A 21,677-nucleotide genomic window follows, 5' to 3' on the forward strand; every position below is an offset into this window, starting at 1 on the left:
ATTTTTGATGATTAATTTTCTGTTTGTTTTATTTATAGAATTTCCTGTAAATTAATATCTTGAAATGAAGTATTGCAACTTGAAATATAAATTTTAGTAGTAACCCTTTTATCTTCTTTCAGTACATTTCAATTTGTTTTTTTAAAACTAAAATTAAAAATTAAGCGATGCTTTCATTATTTTTATTTTTACTTAAAGTTTCATTACATGAAATGTAGGAACAATTACTTTACCAACTTTAAAACATAATCCACAAAGCAAAAGTACATTTTTGATATTTATTTTATCTGAAACCATATATCGTACATGTACAATCAAAAACGATTAAGTATCCTATACATTTAACTCAATTCTTCATAATTACATTTGTGGCTTCTACCAGACACTTAACTTTGTACATTTCTAAAAATGAAATGTCGCAAGATATTTTGTGTTCAATCAAAGTACCGCGTACTGAAAATGCATGAACGTGTTCACTATCTGCAAATTGGATGGAAGAATTCAGAGTCCCAATAGTTGTATTCGATGTCTCGATAGCGATCGAGCAATTTCGATTCACGAAGCCCATGTAGAACTAGAGTGTATTGCATCCGCTTCCGCTAAATTTGATGACGCGTTTGAATTTCTGTTCATTTTCATTCCCTGTGTCATGTTGTTTGTCCGCTGAAAAGGAATCAAAAATGTATTGAAAAAGTGTCAAACGATTGACCAGCATTTTTCAGTAATATCAGAATTTACAAGATATGTTTAGTTGAATTTTTCTTGTATTTTAATCTTTATGTTGGAACTCATGTAGAAAATATATTATAATGTTACTCACGTAGAAAATATATGACACTCTGAAAATGGAAAAAAATAAAGCACATTGTTATATTGAGGTCACAATAATATTATTCTGAAAATTGAGATATTATTACAGTCATTTCTATTATAATTTTATGTCCCACACAGTGAAATTCATTTTTCTTCTCACCATTCATGTAGGAAGTATTTATATTTTTATAATGGAACTTTTGAGAAATTTTTGTACAATAATTAAACGAAATGGTTCACTTGCACGCAAAAACTCTATACGTACCAGTGTTTCCCTCTGAATATTGTTAATGATCATGAAAAAGGTCTAACAAGGAGAGTCCTTGTTAGGCTCTCCTCGTAAGTAATATTTTCTTTGTTTTGAGATTTCAGTTTTTGTGTTTGTATTGACTAAAAAATATTTTCTCATTACACCATACTATTTTCTACTAAATATTTGATTTTATAGTATGCAATTTATCTATCGTTCTAGAACTTTACGAAAATCTGATATGGAAATATGTTTTTCAGAATCTCCATAGATTTATCAAAGACCACTTTCAAAATTAGTAATATATCCAAAAAATGATTATTTCGACGACGACGACAACTCAAAAGAAGTTGATGAACTTCTTTAACGTTAATTAATATATTGTAAACTTCAACGTACTCGACTAAGAAGAGGTTTTCACAATGCAATATACTATCGAGACGCGTCGTATTATTATAAAACATTCGAATATTTGTTCGAATACGAAATCCCAATGGACAGAGACATTTACGTACTCAACAATTTATTTTTTGAAACCGAGGAAGAGGTCCTTCTAAGTTGTGAAACATTCAAAGTATTCTTCCCTACATTTGAAGGAAGCTGAAACAAAAATAGTTCCTAGGTTCTCTTTATCAATATTTCTTCTGTTTTCCCGTTTGTTTCCCGAAAAGTAAAATATAAAACTAAAAATACCTCAAAACAATAGATTGACTACTTCAAAGCAATTGTACTTTAGCCAGATCTCAAAAATGTTTCTGCTGCCTTTCCTGCATCGTCAAAATCCCCATTTCATAGTTGATTCCCTTAATAATTTGATTAAAAACGTGGGACAAAAATATTTCTCACAATTCACAGCAAGAAATTCAGAACCGAGTGGTTGAAACTTCGCCGAAGGTGAAAAGCCACAACATTTCGATCGATTGGTAAACCTCCTCTTCCCGATTGTTCATTTTGGTAAATTTGCCTTTCCGTGTAACAACCCCATGCAGAGATGGCCTCGGGTTATTGCAGCTTTGACGGGACAATTAGGCATTAGCCTGCTTGCGGGCGTAATAACGCGCACAGAGGATGGTGCACGCGTGCGAATCAACGGATAATGATGATCCGATGAATTGCGTTAATATTCGTCAGCATTGATAGACGTGACTTCAGCCTGCAACGACCAATGAACTAACCGAAATCAAGCTCGATCACAGATTGATGAGTCCTTAGTGCTCATTTGCAATTTAACGATTTAATGAATTGCCGATAGTGAATTCAATTCAAGGTAAAGTGGCACTGCATCTAACTTTTTTATTTGAAAACAGTATAGAAATAAATTAGCATTCCACTTATTGTTAGATTAAAGTCTTAAAGTATCTTATTTGAAAGGTATTTCAAATAGTATGGCTTTTTAAAAGTATTTTATTTATATCATTTTCTGTGCAATTCTGAGTAAAGTATTTTTATATTAATTTTCGCGTGTTTATAATGTTAATTCTTTTGGAGGATAAATAGTATAATACAATTCATGTTCCCTTTAATTGTCTTAACGTTTTCAAGCCATATGCCTAGAACTGATGAATTTTGGAGTTATTTTGAATAACTGATAATATGTAGGTACATAAAGGTTGAAATTCAACGAGCTTCCAATTTCGAAGGTAGGAAGCATATTTCTGCTTCTTAAATAGGAAGCAGAAGTTTCTTTCATCCCATTGAGTTTAGAGAGATTCAGAGAAATCATCGACTTCAATCATTTTATCACATTTGATAAGGTTCTTGTTGAAAAATAATAACAAGAGAAATGAAAAGCATTAAGGAACATTGGCTATTGGAATTGAACTCAAAGACTTAGGTACATGGACTTTCAATAGCAATACTCTGTTACGAAACCTAAACAGCCACTTAGCACGAGTTTGGTAACTCGTTAAAGTGCCTGGTGCTTCTGTGGCAATCGATTTTCACCAGTTAAATTCATTATAGGGGCAAGAATGCAACCCCTTCAACCTTTAATTAAACCCTGAAGTCCTAATAATAGACACGAAGTTACGCAATTGATCGAATTAGGTAATTTCAACCTCTTTTGGTTTTGCGATGGAATTTGCTTCTTTGCAATAGTAGATATACAGAGTGATCAGTTTAACTGAAAACCCTTTAATAAATGTTGATAATACTTGCAATGCTAACAGCATTTATAATAAATGTTGCCAGTACTAGGAGGGTTTTCAGTTAAACTGATCACCCTGTAGAACAGCTCATGATCTCTGTCGTACCTATTCATAATTATAAGATAGCAAGTTCGAAGACATATCTGTAACTTCATTGGTCGTACAATATGGATGTTTTTATTGAACACTTAGCACTTTGATTACCTGGCTTTTATACTAAATGGTTTACTGCAGTGATTCACTGGTTTGTTTGTATGTAATGTAAAAATTAATTACTCATGAAACTTATTATGACGCTATTTTCTTTCAGCTGCAACAGTATTAGCTTCTACGTTTAATTCCCATTTATTTTCCTTAATTTTTATACAAAAGATAAAATATTTATATAATGTGAACATGTAAATATAATACTCCTACGTGAACAAATTTGTGAGTCACTAAATATGCTAATATACAGTAAATTAGAAGGAAACTTAAACAGGTGTATTTGATAAGATGAGCTGGTAAAGTTTTGTAAGATATGGTTTTACAAAATTATCGATTAACACGTATCATAAATGTGTGTGTTAATTTAGCAGCCTACGATTTCGATCGAATTACTAATTATAAACCAGTAAGCTGAAGGTTACGCCCTTAATTCATTTAGTTAGGCAGACTAAATGTATTCCTATACCGTCTTTTAATTGTTATAGTTTTTTAATCACATAGGAACATTTTCATGGCATTAATCACAGATATTAACATAATGGAAGAACTTGTGCGCATATAAATGAAACTGCTTCGTTTTCAATTATTTACATTGCCTAAAATATTATTCTATACATAGATTTGCTCCATCTACACAATAACGATTCTCGTTTGCATTACATTAAATATTCAAAATAAATATTACATGTTATATGTCCCACTTTTGTCAAATGTTCCTGACAAGTTAAATAAATTTAAAAGAATATATTTATATAAGTATACAAGCTATTTTGACCAATTTTTATAGAAATTTGAGAGTTTCTCAACAAATATAAATCTGTATAATTCAAAATTCTTTTTATAGCAATGGTGTTTTAGTCTTGTTTGTAGAAGAAATATTTATCTTGAAAAACTTAGTGAGTATCCTTGATCTAAACAAGCGCAATTTTAAAAGAAGCTATCTCTGGAAAACCTTGTTTGCAGAACTCAGAGTTAAGGACTGAAGCTCAGAAGATCAGTTCATTCTAAATGTATCTTAACTGTTAAACTTAAATCAACTTAGGTCACATCTTGTTACCTTTAACTGTTTAGTGAATGTTTAGTGTAACCGAGTAACTTAACAAATTTAGATAATTTAAAGTCGAAGCGAGAGGAATAAAGAATAAGGGATTCTAGAGTTTAAAAAGCCAATGTTATTGGAAAGATTTTTTATCTCAAGAATTTTTATCTCAAAATTTTCATAACACGTTCACGCCGGCGCTGTAATTCGAGTTTCTCGCCAATGGACAGCTGCTTTAAAAGCGCCTTGTTTTATCAGACGGTGTAGTCCATCAGTGGCACGCGCTACCTGAAGGGATATTCAAGTATATTATGAACGCGTTAAGTACAAATATTCTTCCTAACAAGGAGAGATCACGATCTAGATGAGCGATTTTTGGATGAGACATGAGTCAAAGTGTAAAGATTAATAAGCATACATAAATTGTAGAATATTAGCTGCATCTGGCCAGCCATTTTTATAAAAAAGTACTCTAGACGTTCAGACGTTAATACTGGAATCTTATTCCACATACAAAGTTTAATAAAGCAATTATATTACTTTTAGAGCTCTCTATCATCATGCTTTTCGGGAGGGAGAGTAAAGAATTAAGAATATTAAAAGAAAAACATTCTTCGAACTACTGAAATTTGTACTGTTGACCTCTGGATTACGAATCTGCAGCGCTGATATGTAAATGTTTAGAGAAATCTTTTATAAAAATTACTGGCCAGATACGACTAATATTCTACGATCTATTTGTTCTCATTAGTTTCTACACTTTAACTCAAGTCTCATCCAAAAACACTCGCCCACGTCGCGACCTCTTTTTGTGAAACCCAGACCAATCCATTTTCACTTTTCTCAAAACTAACAAGGAAACTGTCAGAAATGTAAGTTTCCAACTTTTATAAAACTTTGTAGTTTGTAGAATAACCAAAAATATTCGACACACATGTTTTTAATTTGCTATTATTCATGTCAAAGGGGTGAAAACCACTCCGAAGGTTAGAGACAATGAACATATAATATTTCAGAAATTATTCGGCGTGGGTGAAAAGTGTAAATCGGGTAATTACATGTTTTTGAACGAAAAATCAACTCGTGTAAATAATTTTTAAAAAATACCTATTTGTTTACAAAATGCATTGAAAAGTGAAACGTTTTTGTTGATTTTTGTAACTGAATTTTGTAAGAGAAATAATTGCATTCAATATGTATAAAATATTTTTGACTACTCTACAAACCTGCAAAATTTCATAAAAATCAGAAATTTACGCTTTCGGTATTTCTCTTGTGAGTTTTACATGTCATTTTACTGTTTTTTCTTTATTTTATTAAAATAATCATATTACGTTATACAATATTATAAAATCTGTGATCACAATTCCTTTTTTTACCGTCTTGTAAACTAACAAAAACGGATTTGCATTACCTTGATTCTCAGTTACAGAATTACAGCAGTACTAAATATTGCATTTTGGATTGAATGTAAACTTTTATTTAATATTATCCGAAACCAATTCCTACCTTTAGGACACGTTATGTTAACTCCGTGGATCAGGGGAGTCTTCTGAGGTTCGTCAACAGTGAAGAGGCTACTAAAGGAGCAATCTACAACGAATAGTCAATTGCAGTTGCACGCATACTGATTCACCATTTTCGTTGGGGGACATTTCGCTTTCTCCTGCTATCGATTCGCTAAGCAGTTCGTAAGGAAGAGCAAAGCAGCCTTAAAGGCGCACGCTCAATGCCGCTAACCTATTTACCCACGTAGGAAAGAGCACGGCTGACTCATTTCCATCGATCGGCTCACGTGTATGTATTCCCAATGAGACTAGAGATTCTTTCGAGTTTTCATTAACGGGACTTCTCGCAGTTACTGCAACTGGAAATGACTTTTACCTCGCCCCTAAACGCTAAGAACTTGATTTAGGATCAGTTTCCGAGGGATGAATTTTTTATCGTTATCCGAGGCGACCTCTTCCATGTAATCTTGTTTGAGGACTTAGCGCAAGTAAAGGAAGCCACTTGTATCGTTTCTACAGGTAAAAAGGACGAGAGAGATCCTTTCACGCTGCTTGAATTGGATAAAGCACCAATTGAAGATGGGACGTTAACAGTCTTTTATATGCTAAAAAGAGAACGTGGAATGTTAACTTTACACTGCGTACTTTACGAATTTAGTGGATTAAAGAAACGTTAAAGTGAAAAAGGAGAACTTCAGATAACAACATTAAAACTTTCCGAAATTTACATTAAAGGAAATTGGACTTAAAATAAGATATGAATGAACTTGGCCACGACTGCAAGTCTCTGATGATCTCTCGCTGTTAAAGAACATCGTATTAAAGCATCATCGGTACGATGTAAGAATGCACAGCGATGAAGAAGTAGGCTGTAGCCAGAGTAAAATCGATGGCTGCTCAAGGCCACTGACAGGGACTACCACAACCAATTTGTTCCTCTTTTTTTCACCTACATCCACCGACGAGAGTGAGAGTCACTGATATACATACAACATGTCCTATAATAGTCATCTTTAAATCATCCGATCACCTATTCCAACCTACATTATCAGTTAAAACTTTTCATGAAACTTATACGGTGTAACAGAATATTTTTAACTTGGACTTCATACTTTTAGCGATAATTACAATGGACACTTTCTCAATATAATCGAATAAACGAGGACCATTGTCTTTTTTTCGAAATTGTGTCCTTAACAAAATAATCTTTGTTCGCCTTCATTCACCTTAATTTTGAAAATGATTCCAAATTTTTCAGCTGATGAAGTATATGATAATTCGATAAAATTGGAGCACAAATTAGTCAACGTTAAGCTAACATTTGTTTATCTCCTTTACGTGCAACAAGTTCGTTTGCTATTGCAACTAACGCTAGTTTGTGATAGAGCTTGTTTTGCTCAGTGATAGCTAGTTAAAAGTGACTTTCATTGTCATTTCAGTCCGTGGATGAGTGAGTGATTTCACTAATTCTATTTGATTGGGAGTGGTTGTGCATGTCATGACTCGTTTATTCACTGAAGAGCTTACCCATCGCGTCCACCAGTTGTGAGTAAACATACTTCCTGTAATCGGCACGTCATATCAGTGAGGTATTCCATGTTCTGTCTAATCTAGCAATATTGACCATTGGATTCGTGCAATTTCGAACATCTCTGATGAAGTGAAATATCAATAACACTTCGAATATTTTAGTAAAATGGACGAATGCAAGAAAATTAAAGCATTACAGTAAAATGGAAGGATGATAGAAACTTAGAATATTTCAGTAAGTTGGTGAAATATACATACAGATAGAGGGTAATAACGATCACATAAAGAGTAATTATAATAGAACTGAAATATAAGATTAGATATTTGTGATAAATTACTATTTCCAAAATTGAACTATTGAATTCATAATTAATTGAATAATAAAAGAATTACTTTGGTGTCAGTTCCTTAGTTAAAATTAGCAATTAAAGGAAAAGTAATAGTAATAAAAATAAGAATGGAGTTAACATTGCGAGCAATTACAATCCAAAGTAGCAAAGAGTCAGAAGTTTTATTTTTATCTTGTAACTGTTTCCTTTTGGTCTTTCCTTATTCCCCTTACTTTTTGCATTTCTGTTTTCAATTTCCTGTTACAACTTTTTATCTATAAAACTTTTTAATAAAGGAAATTCTATATATCTGAGTAGGTATCTTAGAATTCACTAAATATGTAAATATACACTGGTAGAAAAGTAAGATTGTTAGTAAGATGGCATGATTGGAGGCTATTACTCGATCACGTTTTAAAATTAAAAGCAACTATTTAAACTAAGTAAATATACATATATTAATGCTTACTCTTATGTTAATGGGAGTCACTGCAGTTATAAAACTAAATGTCCTTATAATCTGAAGTAGATAGAAACATAATCAAAGTATGTTAATCTTTTAATTTATAATCGATCTACAACGTTTCTAACCCGAAATGTCAACACATTGCCTTTATTTCATTATTACCTTCTTCGTATATGTACTGGTGAAGGTGTGAATGTCATTACTTTGATTCAGCTATAACATTCCAAAATTTCGTGTTATATAGGGTTATTCACATCAGCGGCGAACGTAATCCGACAGAAGTGTGTGTAAATGCCTAGGCTGGCTATGCAGGAACACCCAGTGGTTCGTTGATTTTACGACTGATTGCGTGTTTAAGCCTAGGAGCGGTGTGTTTGACAAGTAGCGAAGACAGGGAAGGGAAATTGATTGAGAAATAGTTGTGTGTGAATGTCACTGCTGGCTTATCTAAACGAAAAGGTGTATTTGCTAATGGGTAATTAATGTTTACTCATGATTAACATTTTCATTTCAACCACTTTATGGGATAAAATCACGTGATAGTCTTTTACGTAATGATGGAAATCATAAAAATCCAGTATTACCTTTATTATTCCTTTAATTTTTGTTTCTTCTTTTTTCTTCTTTCTACTTCTTTAAATTCAAGTATTGGGACGATATAAATACGATTCAACGTAATTCTTTTGAACAAGGTTACTATAAACGTTATACATAAGTAATAAATATCGATAAAAAGTAGTTTCAAAAAGACAAGGCGCGTTCGCGAAGAAGTTCCACAAAAACCGCCCGAGGAAATCGTAAAATTTTGAACAAGCTTTGAAAAACGACTGGATCGTTAGCAGTAATCTTAAATCTCCACCTTTGAGATGCATAAAGATCTCTTATTCCTCTGCGAGTATTCGCAAAGAAATCCATAGAGGAACGCAGAAGAAGAAACAGTTATTGGAGATCCTCCAACGTTCTAACTTTAAATTGCTTTCTTTTAATCGAAGAACAACGCTGGCGAAGAGATCTGGACTAGATTCACTGATAAGTCTTTCCACGAAAAATAACGTGGATAATGAAACTATAACTACTGCATAAGACATCAAAGTTGGACGCCATTCTCTACGTCGTATCCCTGTTTAACTTTATCAAAAAAGTTAGCAATAAGCGTAATAATTATTTCAGAATAACACCACGCTACTACGACATGGTAGACAGTCATTCAATTATTATTCAGTTTTCGTGATTTAAGAAATCGGTATTGATTAAATTCCAAACTGCTAAGTATCTCACGAACCAATTTATAGAAATAAAGTAAAAATAAATATTTACACGTAAATAATTACTTAATTCTTTTGTAGAGGCATTAAGAAACACTTACATGTTTTTAAAATAATTTCCCATTCGTAAGTCGGATCTCTAAACGTTCCAAAGTCAAAGCTTTTTGGAATATTTTAATGCAGACAAATTATCCTTGTCAATTTTTAATTAGATGTGATCTCAAGACTGAATGACAAGACCGATAGTATTAGAGGGTGGAAGGAAAATGAATGTATTTGTGATTTTTATAAGCAAGTTTAAATGAAGAGTGTTTCTTTTGTATTCTTCATAATTACTATCTGAGTTTTGCAAAGAACATAATTACATTTACGTTTTAAAATATATTCTTTCTGTTGTGCAAATATAATGATAATCGTAATAGTAATATTTATCTATTAAGTTTAGAATAAGTTTCATTGTGTGTTGTATTGGAGTTGAAAGTGAAAAAACTAAAAGGAGATAAGATAAAAAGTATACTACAGTAATCTTTCAAATGTATCTCACAATATCGTCAAACGCATGCGACCAAATTTGTATATTACAAATTATGTATAAGAAAAGTAAGAAATTTAAAAACATATATGAGAACAATAATTTTTATCCCTGACAAATAAACAGTACTATTCACGTCCCTTATCTTGAACTTGATCGAACAGAAAATTATTAAAATGATTCTCTGAATAATTACAACTACTTACTTACTTCGTATCCAAAAATATCATCCACATTCTTTAATGCAGTCAAGATTTACTCAACGACTGGTTACTGAGTTACAAACTCACTGTCCAACCACGCAAACTTTCCTTGAAAGCTGAAAGAAAAATCCTCGAGTTTCTCTCTTCGAAAAAGGGGGAAAGCGAGAGAAGGAAGGTCTGCTTTCAAAGTAATCAAAAATGGTTCTGAGAGTATGATACATTTCCAGTAACGAACAGACCGTTTACAAAAATTCGAATCGACCACTCCTAATAGCGGCGACCAGGAATCACGGTGAAAGCAAAGTAGAAAAGTTACTTGGCTGACCTCCAGCTTGTACCCACCAGCCAGCAACAGTGAAAGAAAGCAACCCCCATCGAGCAGCGCTCTTTCTATGCAATTGCTAGCTTTGCGCCATTGCAGAATACGTCCAGCTCCATTTGCTCCCTCTACGATCTCCCATTCAATGGGAGAATTTCACAGTGGTATCTCCAAACACGAGAACCGTTATTTTGTTGTAAAACATTTTGAAAATATTGTGATAGCGGTGCAGGTTCCGTGTAATGCTAGTAGTTCTGACAATGAGTTTAAATACTGTTGATATGGATAGTGAAATTTCATTGAACTTAGAATTTACTTCCAGTGAAAATTAAAATTTGTTGTGCCCTTAAACATTGATGGGTTTAATATGTTTAATGGCTTTATAACGTATCTCGTTAACAAAACAGTTCAATTTTGAATCATGGAAGAGTCCTCTAAACAGTCAATTTTCATAGAGTCAGCAGTGCACGAACGCCTACTGTCAACAGAGCCATATTTAGGCGCGTGTAGACACAAGCGACAACGCGTGCGACCACGTGCAAAGCTGTGCACGACCAAAATCACGTTTACATTAGTACAATGCATATCCCAATTTCCACTGGAAGGCAGATCTAAACACATGCAACGTGCATTGCAGAACACACTTGAAACAGTCAAAAGGGGTCGATTTTTAGAAAATGGCGCACAAGCAAAGACCTCCTGCAACGATATGCCGCGCACTCGAAATCACAGGAGGATACCAGTTTGGTCTGTCTGGACACCGAGCCAGGGGATTCACCGCGCGCGGCGTAGTCGTCCAGACAGCCTCAGGCTGTTCACCCCGAATGCTTAAGCACTTTTTCGAGGATTTTCGGGTACTTCCGTTAATCCTCGGAATCTTCTAACTTTCTCTACAGCGCGTCTTCTTCATTTATCTATCCTCTCAGAATGTTTTCAGCTGTGTTCGCAGCGAGCCTGTCTAGACGAGTCCTAAGTGCGCAGATTGGGTCCAGAACAGAGTCTCCGCGTGTTCTAAACAACTTTCTATGTGTTGAGTCGGCTGATGAACAGCAACCGAGAATAAGTTTTCATATTTTATACTACTTAACACTGACAGAGCCATCGACAGGAACAAAATGTCACCTAATTATTTTCTAAACCTTTACACTCGGTTGTCCCTTCTGAGGGGACAAAATGAATGGAAAATAAGAACTTCGGAGTGCAAAAGGCTAATAAATATTTTTAATGCAAAATTTAAAAACATGTAAACATAAGCATTTTTACATAAATATTAGTATAGATTTAGTATAGTATAGGTCAGGGTTTAAAAAGATTTTTTATCGATGGCCCTGCGAGTATTAAGCAGCTCCTAGGAGATTACTGTATTGTATACAGTATCGTGTATCATATATTATATACATGATGTGAACTTGAGTTCCTCTAAGCATTTAGTTTTGATGCACATACAACAGGTGAAAGAATGATGCGTAACTTCAATTTGATACATAGCGAACTTAGCGAATTATATTTATTATTGTATACGCGGTTTCAATTAGTATCTCATTAATTTGCAACACAGTATTAAAGTGCCACAGGTGCCACAAAGTATTAAATATTGAATATCATAAATTATCTTGTTTATGTTCTAAGTGTTTGATCAAATGTGTTAATATTTTTTGGTGCACGAAACTTCGTTAACAATTCTACTTTTTTAAATAGTGTGTATTAAATTAAGTGATGAAATTTAATTTCATTGTATATATACATATTAAGAAAGACATTCCGAAAAATTGTGTCTTAGGAAAAAATGACTTTACAGAGTTTAATAAATGAAACTTAGCTGTCGTGAAGTGTATGGATCCGTGTTATCCCATAATACATAGCACTGTTTAAATTCTTCAAAAAATATTATTAAATTGAAATTATATTGAAGGAATATACGGTTTTATAACATAAACTGGCTATACAAGAATTATTAAGTATCTGTCTGCAGGCTGGCAGTCGAGCACCACACTTAGGCCACAGTCATAATTTGATTGCCTACGTATTACTAGAATTGCATTATGTATACATCACATACAGTAGTCTCATGCATAATCTCGTCACGTAATTATCGATACTAAGCAAATTTACCATGGGATAGCCAGCAAATGCATGGTGCGTTGGTATGTATATTTACATCGTAGTATTTACATAAACTTATTCAAGTAAGTAGCGTGCACTGCAACATTGATTACTATTGAAAACAAAGAATCGTTAATAAATTGTTCTAGCGGTAATTAAATAAAAACTGTTCATAAAGAATAAAATCAAGTTTTTCTTGTTGAAATATGTATTTCATTAGTTTTATAATAGTCACTTGATGAAGATTAATGCAGGTAGCTATAGGTAACTCAATACTTCGAATTCATATTTCACCCCTTGTCATTCTTTTAAATCGTGAATGTCATATAACTAATAAAGAAAAATGTGGAAAGATAAAAAATATACTCGTGAATAGAAACTTTCTCGAAATTTTCGTGTTAAATTTATAAAGGACTGACATATCTAACATAATTATACTCTGTACTGAGCACTACATTATCAAATGTATCTCGGGAAAGTATTCATACACAACGTACATTCTATTTTAAATAGCAATAACTCTGTTTAAATGCACCTGTTTTAATAATCAAACATGTTATATTTCGTATTTCGTAAATTAACTCAGTTTATTAAGAATTAAGTAGTAGTAGTAAAATTCTACAATAGAGTTTTACAGCTTTACATGCAAGTAGTGACTGTAATAATCTGCTCACTGCTTAATTCACTGCTCTCCATAGCTTGATCTCTGCTCCAGGCTACGCGCTGATAATGATATTTGATTTGCCCAGTTTCCGGCAGATTTTACCTGCCAAGACTAATACTGTTATCCTTGATTAGTGCATCCTAATGTACTGTTTCATATCCTCAAAAGACCATCCACGTTTGCTGACTTAGAACTAGCGTTTCTGCTGATTAGTTTCAAAATCTAATTCTTCTTTTAAGACCAATTTTCTCACTGACTTTGAATTCTGACTGACCTCTGACTTTTTCCAATTTCTTTTTTTTTTTTTACTTATTGACTGCTGACTTCTAACTTTTAATTAATCAGCTGTTGATTTCTGTCTACTTCTCGCTAAATCTTCGAAGCATCGTTACTTTCCAAACTGACCACTAATTAGTTAGCAATTGCTGTCAGAACTAGCCAATCAGTGAGTAAGAGAACATCGTCACCTCCTTTCCCTTTAGCCTTTGATGCGATTTTCTTGGAGAAGGAGACCATAGAGATGATAGCAATGGAAATTTCCTCCAAACGATACAACTGTGTACAGCATGTTGGTTTCTGAGACCGATACTGTAGCTTATAGTGCCTCTTGGAAATATGTATAGTGACTTAGGTGAGACCACTCAAGTGGCGTGCTGTGCGACACCGTTGTGAGTGCAAGCCGCCAAATGTGTTCTCTGCTACTTGCTTCAGAGCTATATCTTATTTGATAACATTTATTTTCTTAGCCACTTCAAAGTTCCAAAGTCCTCGTAGAACAGTGATACTCTAGGGTTCCAAAGAACTAGTACCATTTCTGAGCTGTTCCCAGACGCTTGATGCGCCACCGAGACACTCATTGTCAGAGATGTGGAAAAGTTGGATCCCTGCTGCTTCTACGAAGTTACTATATTTCCGAGAGGCACTATACCCTTTGGAAATTCAGTGGTTTATGCTCGTTCGTGTTTGCTATTGAGAGCAAGAAAAGCAAAGAATCCAGATTGTCTTTAGAAGCTTTCAAATTCTCTTATTGGGATTTGATTTCCACTTAAGAAGCAAACTAGTCGTAAACTAAAATCCCAACACTCAAGCATAGCAGATGGTCTGCTGTCGCATGATAAACTATGTCAACGATTTGCCTGAATATTTCCAATTTTTAACCCTTATAATTAACAAACGAAGTCTTAACTGCTATTTCATTATTCTTCACTTTGATATCTATAATCGTTCCTTAAATTATGTCCTACCTGTAGCCCAACACGCTGTATGCTTGGTAAAAGGGCAAATATTTCTAAATTGTAGTTTAAATCCATCGAATTTTGTAAGGTCATACCCTTAGGTATTAAAATACCTATAATTCCCCAAAAGTAGGTAAAGATATCGCGTATCCTTATTACCATTTGCTCATTACGTACATTCAATGCATTACTGGAACTAGAGAGTAAAATGGAGAAATTCAAATGCAAATCTCAGGTTCCATCAAGCACATCGATTTCTGTCCAGTTAGAGAGTTTCGCATATTTGATTGACCATCTTGAAGCAGTGGGTATCAAGAATGTGAAAGGAACGGCAAGGTCTACAGGCGAATTCGCATTTCTTTAAGAACTTTCCCATTTTCTCCTTTCACTTTGCATATTGGTTTTCTTTTGGCTCAGCTAGGGCAAACTCCCGCCCAAGGAAATTATTAGGGATATTTCTTTTGCAGAGAAATGGGGTGGGATTCCTCCGACTATTCTGTACAGATTTCTCAACCCCTCTACCTTTTCTTGCACCTTCAGCCGTAAATTACATACTTGTGCCAGACAGAAAACAAATGAGGACAAAAATGAAAATAACTTCGGCGAGAATTGGTAAGTGCAACCTATATAGGCACTGTTTCTGGCATTTTTAATGATAGTGATTCAGATACAATTGTATGTATGTAATAAACGTAGGAATTAGACAGACCGAAAAACCGAAGGACATGAACTGTTATACTTCATTGCATTCGTATTAAATATTTTATATATTTTATTATTTCCTCAAATATCGCAAATTCATGTTATCTCAATAAAATAATCCCACACTGACATTTAGAGAAGTATGAACTATACGTATATACTTCAGTTTATATAATATTATACATCATAAACACAATGTCTTTCAATAATAATTATTGAATAATGTGTTTACTACGTTAAACCACTTTAATCTTTTAAATTTTGCGGTATCTAAAGTTCTGCTTCACATAAAAGAAAAAAGTTTAAGAACACTTAAATAAGCTGTAATTGAACAAAGTTTTGTTATAAAATAGTGAATACTTTAAATAATGTAGCAAAATTGAATGAACTATAATATGATTCTTTTAGTGGTCTAATACAGTAAGTTTAAGATTCAAGTTTTACAACACATGGTTTTCATTATTCTTGTAGAAAAATATGATAGAACTTATAATGAAAATAAATTAAACATTTCTGACACGTAAGCATCAGTGCAATGGGCTTACACCACTTGGGAATCATGTGTTTTAATAAATCAGTGAAGAGTAGGACATGCGAGTACAGAGTGTAAGGAGAATAGGTCCGTCTATGATCAGACGCGCTTGGCGAAGCTAAGTAACACAGGATACTTTTTCTTATAACTCCACGTACGTATATAATTTTTAAAAAGTGTTTCGCATTCAAGTTATTTAGATTAGTGAAGTTAGATAATAAAGTGGGTTAAAGTGTATTTGTAACTTTGCATTGTTTGAATTTTAGAAAAAATCTTCTGCTTATATTTTCGTACTAGGTGTCAATAGAAAACATGTCTAAAATATTTAATATATGTAGATATAGTAAAACGATAACAAATTAAAGACAAATTGATTAGAAACATTGAAAAGCAAACAATAGCGATTAAATACAAAAATGCAGTAGTAGATAAGTCGACTAACCAGTCTAATACAAGATTTAAACCTGAAACTCTTCTGTTGACTAATTTTATTTCTCACTAGATTGCTACTGAATCATAGTCCAAGTCTCAATTAATATTCCCCTATATTTTTATTATCACGGCATGGAATAACATTAACTCTGAATAAAAGAGAATGAATAATTCAAACCCGGTTAATCGAGGTTTCACTGCACATTAGTATTCTTTCAAGTATTCTTTCAAGTATTCTTTCAAGTAATATGCGCGTTTTAACTGTCTTGTTAATTATTTCTTATTTAATTTTTAAGAAGTACTTAATTAATTTATGTATTTATACATGTACTTATTTATTTGTGAACTTTATATATTTATGCATTCATGTATTTATATACTTTTGTAGTTACCTATTTATTAATTGAATGTAAGGCATACAGATTAAACACCGAAAGGTTAAAAATGTGACAAAATCGTTCTGTATATTATATGAATTATTATTAAATATTACATGAATTAATATAATGAGCAAGTCTATTATCCAAAAGTAAACTTAAAATAATTTACAAGCGACAAAAGTTACTCCACACTTTCACAGTATACAGATAGCATTCGTAACCACATTTCAAATTCAAAATAATTTCGTTTCTTAAAGTCCACGTTGTCAAGGGCCTCCGACGAGCCGAGTCCTCATTAAAATGGATGAAATTCAGGATCCCTCCGACAACTTGATCAAACAATACTTTGACCCAGTTCAATTCTTATTGATCAAACAAAATATTCAAATCGATTTGCATGAACGGACCATAGATACATTTGCAAGCGTTCAGAAATGTTTTTCTTCCTGCTGAACGTTCCTCATTCTCTTCTTTCCTGACCAATTAACTTTTCCGCTGTTAATAAACGATCGAAAATGCGACAACACGAAGATTTCGACACACCTGACAAATATCAGTCGACAGATGACTTCATCATGGTGGTAGACGAGACATAAATAAGCATTGCACAACATTTGCAAGAACTATTTGAGCGTTGCCGCATTAATTGTTCAGCTGCGACGGGTGCTCGCGTATGACCCAATTTCGAACACGTTCATCTCGACCCAGAGTTCTCTTCGCACGAGGATCCACCTGCACTGCCGTTGGATTCTGGGGCTTGACGTTCCGCCACGAAACTGTGGACTTTGGACCAGTGCCAATGGCCCTGTTACACAATTCCATAGCTCGATTGTCGAAGGAAATCCATCCGTCGAATTCTAGGCTTCTCGGCGAACTTGATCTCCCACTCCTTCGTGTTTTCTTCCCGCACGTGTGAATCATAATTCACGTTTCATGAGTGTCGAGGAGAATGTGTCTGTGGTTATAAGGCAAAACGATATAAATCACATACAGTAATGATTCGATAGAGGTTAGATGATTTTTCATTGGGTTTTCTTTTCCTTTGGGGTCAACGTTGGGATAGCATAGTTTCGGACCCTTGCATTCTATTATATTTACCTTTTTCAAGAGAAGGTCCTTCAACTCAATGTACTCGTTTCTAGGACATGAACTTTATCTTGTTGTCTTCAATTAAAATAAGTCAAATTTTGTGAAAATAAGTTTTATGTTGTTTCGTTTTATAACCATAAATATACATGTACATAAATACCTGGAAGGAATGACTTCATTGAATTTGCTTGATGCATGGGATTTTGAAAGCATACTATGAATGCTTATCCCTCATGTCTCACTTAATTTGAAAAAAGAATCATGGTTATATCTACAACAGTTTCGGAGAAATTAACTTGTTACGTTTCATGTTTCGCTTCTTGTATATGCATAATCGTCAGATACAAATTGTATCGATGTTCTGAGTCCCAATTTGATATATTTTAAGAACAAAATATGCATTTTTTTTATTTCGAGGGCTACATCGTACAACTGATTTTCAAGATAAATTAAATGCAAAATTTTAAACTACTATGTTACAATTTTTATCTTTGAAACCTATATAACGAGAGAACCTTTCAGAAACATTTGCTTAATTGATAAAAACTAATGAACAAATGTGTCGAAAAAATTGGTTATCACTCAGTGCACAATGAACTACATAGTGAAAATTGCCAAATAACTTTTTATTCTCTAAAAGAATCGAGATCATCTCAATTTTTCTAAATGAAATTGTATGTACCGCATTTTTATCATGCACCAATTGATGCAGCAATATCTTTTAACGAGTATGCAGTTTTGCAAAAAAAATACAAGGGGTCTTAGGTCAAAAATTGAATACTTCAAAAAATGTAATTTTTATCACAAATGCACATATATAGGAAATATAGTGGGCTAGTAAAAATCTGTGATAAAAAATTTAAAAATTTGCACTGCTCCAGTGCACATAAGCTCCTTATGGGTTGGACTTGGAACTTATTTCGAACAGTTCCTCAATATTTGTATAGCTACTAAACAGAAAGCTGGTGTAGCTCAAAAATGACTATAACTCGAAAAGAATGTTATATCAATTTTATCTAAATATTTTTGTTACTTTTATACCCCGAATTCACCTTTTCAATATATCATCATAGACTACGGAATACTCTGTACCTTGTACTTAGCATATTGGAATTAAGACTCTACTGTGCTTGTAAACAATGTCTAGAACACACTTTAAAGTTATTAAACAGTTTCTAGAAAGAACAAAATAGATAGTTCATTAACAATATTTTATTGTATCAATTATAAAACTGCTAAAATGATGCCTTCGTTCCTGTATACAAGATTATGCTCGTCTAATTGCTTTCTGATATTGACAATATTATTGACCATGTTCATACCCTTGTAGAAAATGGGAAGCTATGTTGATTAATGTAAGTATTAAAAAATATGTGATTCAATTTAAAACAATGAAATTGGCCTTCTGCATCTCAATACTTGCACCTACAAAATATTTATTGATATCAGATTATGTCTCTCTCAAAAATCAAGTAGGTTGTCCTAACAAATTGTCTTCTTTCATTAACAATAAACAAGTTATTGAGATGACCTGCTCCAGTTATTTCACACTTCATATGAGTCACTGTGTCATTGTTCTTCATAATTAACTATGTAAAGGAAAATGTTATTTCATTTAACAAGGAGAAATACAAGCTTGTTACATTTCTGTATACCCTGCCAATATATTTTAATTGAAATCTGACAGATTTCGTGTCCATATTCGTGTCCAAACTTCAAGAGTTAAGAATAGGTAACATATAAAGGGGTCAAGCGTTTCGTGTGTAAAGTTTATTTAAAAGAAAATCAAATACTTCCATATTGATCCTCTGCTTCATTCCGAGGAACATTTCCTGATACGCGATAGCTACTTCTTCTACAACTGTTGACAACTCCCACGCGATTACACCCACCTTGACATTAACACCCTTTTCAAATCTTCCGCGAAGGTCCTCTCGACAGATTCATACTTGAAACAGTGGCGGTTTCTGTCTTTTCCTTCAATTCCTCGTCTCGTACATATGAGAACGATATAGGTACTACATCTGACGTCACTTGCGTCTCATATCAGTATTGAAATCCATGATAAAATGAAGGCAGTTGATTGAAGTTCTGTTTGTATTTAAACTCACGCCCGCTTCGTCACAAGCGAGCACGTTGTCATTACGCCATGAAGGTCTCATTCACGTTCCTTTTTTCACGTTCTTCTATTATATCCTCCATGTGGGTGTGACAGTTTCGTGAAAGCATTTCCCTTGTCCCATAGATAACCCATTCTCCGCCTCATAGTTGCATTCAGACGCTCTGTTTTTTATCCTCATTTTCCAATTCTCTCACTTTCATTCGCTTTTTCGTTCCCTTTGAATGCTATGTTTAGTTATGCATGTCCTTCATCTATTATTACTTTATTTGAATCTTTATTAATAACATTAAGAATAGTATTTGCATTGTCATTCCCATTTTGAGTAATTATCTTCTTTGCATATTAACATTATGTCTGTTTTTAAACTATCTTAGCAAAATAAATGCTTTAATTCCTGTATAACTTTATCTACACACATCTTTTGTGCTTTGATATTTTCTCGTTGCAATTAATCTGTAGTAAGGAATTTTTCATCTCTGCACGTTTTACTATAAGACTTTATAATGCTGATGTAACGATATATTATGTGGATCTAGCTGTAGCTTACACAGTATAATATGTAACACTGTATTATATAAAATGTAAGGTAGCTCATTTGATTCTGATTTAGTCCAGATACACGTGCCTGATCATGGATAAAATGAGCAAAAATAGCATCTAATTTATTAAAGCGTTATGTTAATGTACCGTGTTTTTAATTAATGTATTAATTCTATATTTTATACCCTGTATGTGTAGGTAATATAAGAAACATAAAAGTTTTAAAATTACACTTTTTTATTTCATGGCCATGGGTTTATATTGTAGCTTACCCGAGCCTAGTTTTCTGCTCAGTTCGACTCTGATTATGTACGAACGTTTTTCATAGAAAACATGAAAATGTTGAGTTAGTACAAACACTGGGATCCCACAATCATAAATGAAATTCCATATGTAAAGAATATATGGACCCCAAGACAACGATTTAAAGTATTGTTTCTAACATTAAACCTTTGTGGTTACACATATTCTAGCTCAGTTTTGTTAAAACGAAAGAAATGCACATAAAATAGTAATCTTACGTACAAAACATGTCGAATACGAAACATACTCTATAAAAGACTTCCTGCTTCTTATTCTCTAGCCACAGCAACGCGACAACAAACGCACGTTGGCGATGCTCGCAACAGAATACAGAACTGGAGTTCGCGAATCCTCTGAAAATCGCATAGAAATCCTTGATATCCTGACAGAATTGGGGATTAACGTGAACGTAAGCCCTGCTCCTTTCACCGCTTCTGGGAGCTGGTTGCGCTGGGCCGAGGCTGCTGGATGTTCGAACGAGCACATCCGAGTGTTTTCAAGCACCGGGGGGATGCACTCGAAAGTCGGCGATCTTTGGCCGTGAACGCGAACGACAAATACCGTCGCTGGCTCGAACCAGTCAAGGACGGTCGACTTTCTGCAAAAGCTGCGGAAAGCTTTTAGCACGGCGGTCTGAAAGAGGGAGAGAACGAAAGAGTGATAGAGAGAGGGAGGTGAGAGAGAAGGAGGACGGCTGTGTATACACACGACGAAGCCTTTTCACCTACGAGATTACGGAACATCGATATTTTCGGCCCGTGACCCAGTTCTATTGCCGCGGAAAGGAAAAAGAGACCAGCCCTGGGGCTAATGCGATTGTATCAGGTCATCCCGCGAGTAATGCGGCTCTTCTGAGGACCGTGAAACGAAAACGGCACGAAGGGTTGGGTAAACCTATTATTTGGTACATCGTGCGATATGGAGAACGTTTCGTAATTTCAGTGTTGAATTTAGTACCGAGGGGTAG

At 33.9% G+C, this 21,677-nt stretch overlaps 1 protein-coding gene across 1 annotated transcript in view; it reads right to left on the minus strand.

Moving 5' to 3' along the window:
• Window positions 1–276: 276 nt before the first annotated feature.
• Window positions 277–21,677, minus strand: part of LOC143188884 (octopamine receptor beta-3R-like) — an 82,429-nt gene continuing 61,028 nt past the window's right edge. Inside the window, exon 3 of the mRNA XM_076393386.1 lies at window positions 277–663. Within this exon, the coding sequence (XP_076249501.1) occupies window positions 575–663 (89 nt within the window). The 3' untranslated portion in view covers window positions 277–574. The remainder of the gene's footprint in view (window positions 664–21,677) is intronic.

This window comes from Calliopsis andreniformis, chromosome 3 (genome assembly GCF_051401765.1).
Source record: "Calliopsis andreniformis isolate RMS-2024a chromosome 3, iyCalAndr_principal, whole genome shotgun sequence".
In the NCBI taxonomy this organism is placed as follows: Eukaryota; Metazoa; Arthropoda; class Insecta; order Hymenoptera; family Andrenidae; genus Calliopsis; species Calliopsis andreniformis.